General features: G+C 35.4%; 1 protein-coding gene across 1 annotated transcript; it reads left to right on the forward strand.

The window, feature by feature from the left end:
* The first annotated feature begins 28 nt into the window (after positions 1-28).
* Positions 29-8,150, forward strand: LOC119990314 (monooxygenase 2-like). Its single transcript, XM_038836165.1, has 6 exons — positions 29-237; positions 326-472; positions 550-609; positions 920-1,082; positions 1,189-1,417; positions 7,493-8,150. The coding sequence occupies exons 1-6, from the start codon at positions 164-166 to the stop codon at positions 8,035-8,037; spliced, it is 1,218 nt and encodes a 405-aa protein (XP_038692093.1). The 5' UTR covers positions 29-163; the 3' UTR covers positions 8,038-8,150.
* The last annotated feature ends 1,449 nt before the right edge of the window (positions 8,151-9,599 follow it).

Below are 9,599 nucleotides of genomic sequence, written 5' to 3' on the forward strand. Positions count from 1 at the left end.
GTCTATGACAGAAAATCAAATTGGACTTCTACAACCTTATTATAAAGCAAACCATACTCACTTGCTGCCATCATCCTTATAAAGCAAAGCATACCATTCAATCTTAAATCAGCCACTCATTTCCATATCTATCTATCTATAGCAACTCTCCTCTTACAATAGAATGGAAGCTGTTGAAGATGTAGTGATTGTGGGAGCAGGAATAGCAGGACTCACAACTTCTTTAGGCCTTCACAGGTTACTAAAATAAATAAATATATATGTACACATATGTATATATATGTATTTATACTTATGAACAGTTTTTTACTTTCAATTTTTGCAGGTTTGGGATCAGAAGCTTGGTTTTGGAAGCATCAGATACTCTGAGGGTTACTGGGTTTGCATTGACTACATGGGCTAATGCTTGGAAAGTGTTGGATGGACTTGGAATTGGTGATTCCCTTCGCCAAAAACATAAACAACTTGATGGGTAAGAACAAACAATACCAAGATGTGTTATTCTTGCTTCTTTATCTTTCTGATAGGGAAATGTATATTTGAGTGCAGGATGGTTGTAACTTCAACTACTTCAGGACAACCTTCTTCACGGTTACCGTTTAAGTCACAGTAAGTTCTTTATTGGCTCAGTTGGTTATGTCTATGGACCTAAGGGGATGACGTTAAAGTCGAGAGTTCGAACCAGTTGGGAGTATTTCCTGATTCCGTGGGATTGCCCACTTCAGGGCATGTTGCTGGGTGTTCTACTTATCTGATCTGATCTGCCAGAATCATTTGCTACATATCTAAAAAATGTTACTGTGGTGCATTCTACTTTTATTGACATATATAGTTTCAAGAATAGTGATCATAAGAGAGCTTGTGAAGCTGATTCTTGGTTCTATTTCTATGCTTGTGAATTGTGGTGTGCTTTTTGTAGAACCTCTGAAGTTCGTTGTGTTGAGAGGAAGTTGCTGTTGGAAGATCTTGTAAAAGAACTCCCAGATGGCACCGTTAGGTACTCATCCAAAGTGGTATCCATTGAGGAGTCAGGCCACTTCAAGCTTCTACATCTTGTTGATGGAACCATCATTAAGACCAAGGTAAATTCCCAACAAAAACAAGAACAAAACCAAAACCATTAACCTTTGATATTTTTTGTGGTTTAACTCCATGTGTAATTAAACTTAGTGCTGCTGTGGATAAAAGGTGTTGATTGGTTGTGATGGGGTGAACTCAGTGGTTGCAAAATGGCTAGGCTTCAAGAAACCGGCCTCTACGGGGCGGTCAGCCATCAGAGGGTGTGCATATTACAGTGGGAGTCATGGATTTGGCCCTGACTTCATGCTGTTCATCGGAAAAGGATTCCGATCCGGGTTCCGCCCTTGCAATGATTCAGCCATGTATTGGTTCTTCACTTGGACTCCTTCCAGCCAAGGTAATCTGCCTCTTCTTCTTTGCGCTAAGAAGATAATGCTGGGTGACGTTTGTATACGTAGGCTGAGTATGAGTCCATCTCGCAAATTATGATAATAGAAACACCTATGAAACTTGAATTCACCACTTCCCGTTTGCGTGGTCAAGTTCACTGATGTGATGTTTAGTACCCGCTAAAAGTATAGCGATTATAAACCCAAATTATACTCGCAAGTGCACGAATCAATTGTAGTATAGAAGTGGCAAATACGAGTGTCGTACCCACAGGGACTGAATATTAAATATTTGCAATTCCAACTCTTGTAATTATCAATGGAAACAAAATAAATAAGGATTAACACAAATAAACAAACACTAGGGATCCGATTTCACCAACTCTATTGTATTTAAATTATTTAGCCGACAATTATCATTTCATTCATGCATGTCAAAGATCAAGTCCCCTAATTTATGTAATAGTCATGGGCATCTGACTTACCACGTCTATTCTCAATTGCAACCATCCATGGGCATTTGGATTGGCTAGGATAATCAAGAAAGCATTAGGATTTATGGTAACTTATGTAGCGATCACAAAGATACTAGCATATGGCATTTATGTCTAGGTAACTCCGGTATTAATTGCAAGAAGCTTGTCTCAAATTGGACATGGGCATTTGTCTCAATTTGCATCATGGTAATCGAACCTAGATGGTAGCTAAGCATCAAGATTTAATTATCAATAAAGAATAGCTAATTAACACTTGACATAGAATAAATAAACTAATAATCAAACCAAATTTATTTAGATACAATAGAGTGGATCCATCATCACCCTAGTAAGAGGATTAGTTCCTCATACTAGGTTTACAAAACCAACAATTAATCTCACAAAATTCTAGAAAGAATATGTGAGCAAATTGCTGTAAAAGAGAAAATAAAACTCAAGAACTCACTGCTTGATTTCTTTCTCCTCTTCCTCCTTGATTTCTTCTCTGGTTTTGTGATGTTTTTTTTTTGTATCCGTGATCCCTCTTCCTCCTTTATAGTAGTGAAAATATACTGGTGAGATTGAAAATACTGAGGATAGTCTTCACATGATTTCCTTTAGCGCTGTGTTTTGAAGACTTTCGGATAAAAGTTGTGCCGCCTACATGAAAATCAATACAGATGTTAGACAATTATACATATATATATATATATAACACTATTCACTTTTTGACTTAAACGTAATATGTATATATATTCTATATAAATACACACACATATATATATATATATTACTATTACGTTGGACTTAGACATATATATATATACACACATATATATCTATATATAACTATTAATATAAACATATATCTATATAACACTACTTATATATAGATTTTTGTACGTTTATCACAACCCCCAACCAGCTTATTGCTAGTCTCTAGTAATGCAAGCGATCGGAAAATTCATGTCATATATGTAAATAATCCAATTATCTCATTAGTATGAATATATTCAAGAATTCACCACCCACTATCACTAGAACAAATTATTCTGACTAAATCTCATATCACCCATTCTATCTTAGCGTGATGTGTAATGCGTAGCGAATTTAACATAAATACGTGGCTTTAATTTAATATTAACACAAACACTATAATATCACAAGAATCATCAGATTCAATGAATAATTAATATCAAGGGATTTTATTTATTGACTTTTTTTTTTTTTTTTATGTGACTTGTGCAATGCTCGGTCTTATTAAGCTTTCTAAATGACCCTTGTAACAAGCGTTCAACCAATGACTCCCAATCCAGTTGGCTCAGGGCATTAGGTGTAAAGACACCCCAACGGGTTTAATAACTCGAGTCAAAAAGGCTACAAAACTTCGCTTGTCACATGGGTTGATGTCTTATTTTTCTACATTTTTACGCGAACACTCACTGCTTACTGAGGCAAGAGGCCCGGTTACTCAGCAGAAAAACTTACAAACACTCCCATTTATTCATAATGTACTTCTTCTTTTTCTTTTTCTTTTTTTAATATAAATATGAATATATACATGTATCCCAAGATATTAATATTCAAAGAATTCTAATTCAACTCAAGAAAATCACAGTATTCATAATTAATCTTAAATATCATACCTCACAAATATGTAATTCTGTGCAATTTATCCAATTATTAAATAGAATAGGTGAGACAAAACTTAAAGTCAGAAAAAAAAATCCACAAGTGATTATGGGTATTCAACTCAAATTGTTATCCATACTTCAGAGATATTCAAACCAATTTAGAAATATGATAAGAACATGACTTCCAAATCACAATTTTATTTATTTATTTATTTTTTTTAGCAATCTTTAAAAAGAATAGATATTTAACAAACAAACGGTTCTAAGACTCAATATTCCCAAAGCACCGTAAACAAACGGAATTTGTCTCAACACCAGGATCCTTGAGACTGGATGCTAGGTTACTATCAACCTAACTAAAGAGATGTACCCCGTAGCAAGGGCAAAAGGCTAACAAGACCTTACAATAGGTTGTCATTCTCTAAGAGTTTCTGGTCGGCTCAATAAAACCCAAGCCAAGGTCAACAGTCCTTTGTATCTCCACTTTGGGGCTTTACAATTATGGACATTTCGTCCAGTCCATGCTTAGGACTCCCAAATACCTTATCGGTGGTTGTTTCCTGGACAAACTACTAATTACTTAGCTGGTTGAGTTGGCATCCCTCTAAGAGATCAACTACAAGTGTTTCAAGCTTGCACCTAAGGTAGCACAGCACTTGCCTCCTCTAGCTACCATTTTTTATTTTTATTTTTTATTGTTTTTTTTTAATATCAAACCAGTTCCTCCCCCTCTTAAAATATTGCATTGTCCGCAATGGGAAAAGAAAAATAAAATAGAAAATAAAAATAAAAATAAAGAAAATAAAAAATAAAAATAGGAAAATTTGAAAAGTACATATGCAAAGCTATGGTTCAGAGAAATACAACCTGACACAAAAACAATTCTGACCGTTGGATGGCTATGTTGTCACTTTCGTATCATATCCATGAGTGCGGCCATCATGTGCTCCAGTCTGTGTTGTCCATCCTCTAGTGTTTGTAGCCCCATCTCTAGCCGGGCTATCGCTGCACTCATGTGATCTGATTGTGGAGACACTGCAACTCCTGATGAGGAATCTCCAGGTGGTGATGTTGAAGGATCTTCTTGGGTCTGCTTTTGTCTAGCAGAAGTTGTTTTCAAATGGCTGATGCTCTGACGCCATGTCCATTTTTCCAGCATGGTGACCTGATAACCCAAAGATGCTTGAGGCCGAGGAGGTCGAATGCTTTTGAACAAAAGCAACCTTGTGATAAGCCGTGGGAAAAATAACTTCCCCACCTTTTTTGGCTTCTTCTCAACAAAATATTTGGCTTTGCAGAGCATGGCCAGATAGATCTTTCCAATATCAAACCAACACCCTTTATACATATAGTATAAAACAGACAAGAATTTTCCTCGTCGTTCTTGCTCATGGCCTATAGGACAAAGATTTTTCCTAATAGCATCATCCAACAACCACATCTTTGATGGCAAGTAGGCGCGGCGTGCAGCGTTATTATGTTTATTCCTCTTTCCACCGCACATATCATCAATCATTTTTTGCTTTGATGCATAGATTGGTTGTCGAGATCCAGTGGGCTCATCATCTGTTGGTGGATACCCTAAGCAGCAACACAGATCCGCTGTTGTGAATTGAACTTTCATACCAACAATGATAACCTGATAAACCAGTTGATCCCTAGTCCACTCGCTTCGTGGTAACTCGATGAGAGTGTGATAGAAAGAGCGAATGATCTGAGGATACACCAGTAAGTTATTTTCTGGATCTGGATCTACGAGAAACAACAAAGAATGCTCCCTCAAGTAGTTCATTGCCCATCTGTTGATGGCTTCTCGTTGTATCGTTTTGTCAATTTGACACTCCGGAATTATTTCAGCTTTATTGAACAACGCAAGCCTGGACTGCAATTGTGATACGATGGTGCGTGGTCGTCTCGGCATGGTTTCTGATCTCTGTTAGAGAGAAAACACACTCTTGCCAGAAAATGAGTGAGATGAAGATGAAAACTGATCGAGACAATAAAGAAAAACGTACATATATTAAGAAATTCGTGGTGCTTGTCACATCAGTACTCACTTTACTGTCACGCTTTGCGGCTCATTATCACACTCGAGAATGACTTTTTTTTTCTTTTTTTTCTTTTGTTTTTTTTTCTTTTTTTTTATTATATTTTTTTTAACAAGTTAAATATACACAAAATAAGAAATTAAAAAAAAATAGAATGGGGCATAAAGGCCAACCATAAATAAAATATATATATATATATATATATATAAATAAAGGTGGGGCAGTGTAAAGCCAACCACATATATAAATAATACTATATAAAAAAAAATAAATGTTACTGTTAGTGGCAGAAATTTAAATGTTAGTAAGTTAGTAACTGTTAGGGATAGTTATTATAAACAGATATAGGCGGTATAAATAGAACCAGCCAATAATATATAGTTAGATGGGGCGGTAAAGCCATCCACAAAAAATAAATAAAAAAAAAAAATAAAATAAAATAAAATAAAATAAATAAATAAATAAATAAATAAAATGAAATAAAAAATGAAAAACCTTCCATTAAGGAGGTGTAGTATACTAATATTAATATATACATATATACATATATACAAAAGTTATATAACAATATATTAAATCAGTCCCCGGCAACGGCGCCAAAAACTTGATGTGGGGTTTAGTACCCGCTAAAAGTATAGCGATTATAAACCCAAATTATACTCGCAAGTGCACGAATCAATTGTAGTATAGAAGTGGCAAATACGAGTGTCGTACCCACAGGGACTGAATATTAAATATTTGCAATTCCAACTCTTGTAATTATCAATGGAAACAAAATAAATAAGGATTAACACAAATAAACAAACACTAGGGATCCGATTTCACCAACTCTATTGTATTTAAATTATTTAGCCGACAATTATCATTTCATTCATGCATGTCAAAGATCAAGTCCCCTAATTTATGTAATAGTCATGGGCATCTGACTTACCACGTCTATTCTCAATTGCAACCATCCATGGGCATTTGGATTGGCTAGGATAATCAAGAAAGCATTAGGATTTATGGTAACTTATGTAGCGATCACAAAGATCCTAGCATATGGCATTTATGTCTAGGTAACTCCGGTATTAATTGCAAGAAGCTTGTCTCAAATTGGACATGGGCATTTGTCTCAATTTGCATCATGGTAATCGAACCTAGATGGTAGCTAAGCATCAAGATTTAATTATCAATAAAGAATAGCTAATTAACACTTGACATAGCATAAATAAACTAATAATCAAACCAAATTTATTTAGATACAATAGAGTGGATCCATCATCACCCTAGTAAGAGGATTAGTTCCTCATACTAGGTTTACAAAACCAACAATTAATCTCACAAAATTCTAGAAAGAATATGTGAGCAAATTGCTGTAAAAGAGAAAATAAAACTCAAGAACTCACTGCTTGATTTCTTTCTCCTCTTCCTCCTTGATTTCTTCTCTGGTTTTGTGATGTTTTTTTTTGTATCCGTGATCCCTCTTCCTCCTTTATAGTAGTGAAAATATACTGGTGAGATTGAAAATACTGAGGATAGTCTTCACATGATTTCCTTTAGCGCTGTGTTTTGAAGACTTTCGGATAAAAGTTGTGCCGCCTACATGAAAATCAATACAGATGTTAGACAATTATACATATATATATATATATAAAACACTATTCACTTTTTGACTTAAACGTAATATGCATATATATTCTATATAAATACACACACATATATATATATATATATTACTATTACGTTGGACTTGGGCATATATATATATACACACATATATATCTATATATAACTATTAATATAAACATATCTATATAACACTACTTATATATAGATTTTTGTACGTTTATCATTCACCATATCATATAACGACCCGTTGTTCTTTTTTGTGCTCACGTCATCTCACTCTTTGCATTTTTGTTGAATTTTCTTTACTTTTGCAGATGGTGATCTTGAAGAAAACACAACAAAACTCAAAGAATTTGTGCTAAACAAACTTCAAGACCTACCTGATCAAGTAAAAGCTGTTATAGAAACAACTAGAACTGACATAGACGATGTCATATATTCTCCTCTCAGGTACAGGCAACCTTGGGAGCTCCTATGGGCAAATATCAGCAAAGGCAATGTCTGTGTCGCGGGCGACGCCCTCCACCCCATGACACCTGACATTGGCCAAGGAGGGTGCTCAGCCTTAGAAGATGGCTTCATTTTGGCTCGGTGCCTCGCCACAGCCTTACTGAAGAAACCTAGTGGTGGAGGAGAGGAAGAGGAGTGGAAGTGGATTGAAATGGGGTTGAAAAGCTATGTCAAACAGAGGAGATGGAGAAGCATTGATCTCATTACCACTGCTTATATGGTTGGCCGCATACAACAAAGTGAAGGGAAGTTGATGAATTTCTTAAGTGACAGAGTTTTGAGTCCAATACTGCCTGGTTTGTTGTTGAAGAAATCTAGTTTTGATGTTGGGAGGCTCAACATAGCTTGATAGATGCAATTTGTTGCAAATGCTGTGAAATTTTAACGATTATACATTTTGAAGTAACTGGTGATTATGTTATGTATATATTGGTAATTATCAAGCAACTTTACTTTTCGTAACCGAGAATAACACCATACAAGTTTGTTCTTTCGACGTTGGATATTGATCTAAAATCGGGTATGTCAATAGCTCATCTCCATCTTTTTGTTGCAGAAAGCACAAAGATCTGATATTTTCTCAGTTATGGACTCTGTTGATATTCTGCCAACTTTAAAGCATTCACATCAAATTACCTAAACATGGATCTGTCTGTAAAATAGGGAAAGATTATAGAGAATTTGTCAAAATAGAGTGCTGTATCACATTACCTAGAAGTTCCATATTTTACAGAACATGAATAGTGGTTCCCTACCTCTAAAGAACCACTATTCACTTCCCTAAACATAAAATAATATTTTTTATTACTTTACTCTCTCCTCTCTCCTTATTTTTTCCCTCCTCTCTGTTAGGTGTAAAATACACCTAGTTTTATGGGCTTAAAAGTATTATTTTTCTATGTTGATTAGTGCAAAATACTACCCATATTGGTATTTTTATGAACAGGTACTGCTGGAGAATAAATTCATTACTGGATAGAATTTGTAACCTGTTCGCAACCTGTGCGGCTGCAGATCGCGGGAATCAGACTTGTGTGATTGAGTTGCTGACGTGGCAAGAATAGATGGGCCAGTTTAGGGCTTGCTAAAGACTATATAAAGAGTGTTAAGCTGAGACAACAAAGGGACTTTACTTTTGCGCAGCCGAAGACCAAAGATTGGAGAAGTGGGTGTCGGCAGGAAGGAGGAGAAGCAACATCAAAGCTGGGCATATCAATTCTTCAGCAAATCTCTACTCTTCCATTGATTTGAACATTGTTGATGAGTATCTTTATGATTTTTATTATGATTATGTGTAGCTAAACTCTTTTCTAGCTAGGGTTTGGTAATACTTCTATCATAAACCTTGTGCACAGATTTAATTGACAATCAGACTAAGTTTAATTCTTTGTTCTCTGGATTGATTGTTTATTTCCTATTGTTATGCATGCCTGATCAACATCATAATTTTAGGAATTGTTAGTTAAACATATTCGGCTGACCATGACCCGGTGTTTGACGAAGTAACAAGAACTTGCGTAAGATCCAAGTTTTGGGAACATAGGACATAATTGATTGGGTAATAGACCATTATCCTAGATTGTGCAACTGTCGATTTCCTAGTGCTTATGCTTGTCTTAGGAAACTCTTAGGATAGACCAACCAAGACTCCTTTGATAAGAAAAGATCTTGCAACTGGACCAAAGTCAGGATCGTTGTTTAGGGAAATCTAATTGACTGCAGCTGGACCAAGGCCTTTCAATTGACATTGTTAGACTTTTAAATTGTGTGATTGCATATTAATCTGTGTGCATAGGTGGAGGTAGTTGGCAAGCCAAACCCAAGCTAGTTTTTCATCAATTGATATTTAGTTAAATTTTTATTGCTAGTTAATATTAGAAGCTCTGATATTTATTTACACTATTGTTAGCA

This window comes from Tripterygium wilfordii, chromosome 22 (genome assembly GCF_013401445.1).
Source record: "Tripterygium wilfordii isolate XIE 37 chromosome 22, ASM1340144v1, whole genome shotgun sequence".
In the NCBI taxonomy this organism is placed as follows: domain Eukaryota; kingdom Viridiplantae; phylum Streptophyta; class Magnoliopsida; order Celastrales; family Celastraceae; genus Tripterygium; species Tripterygium wilfordii.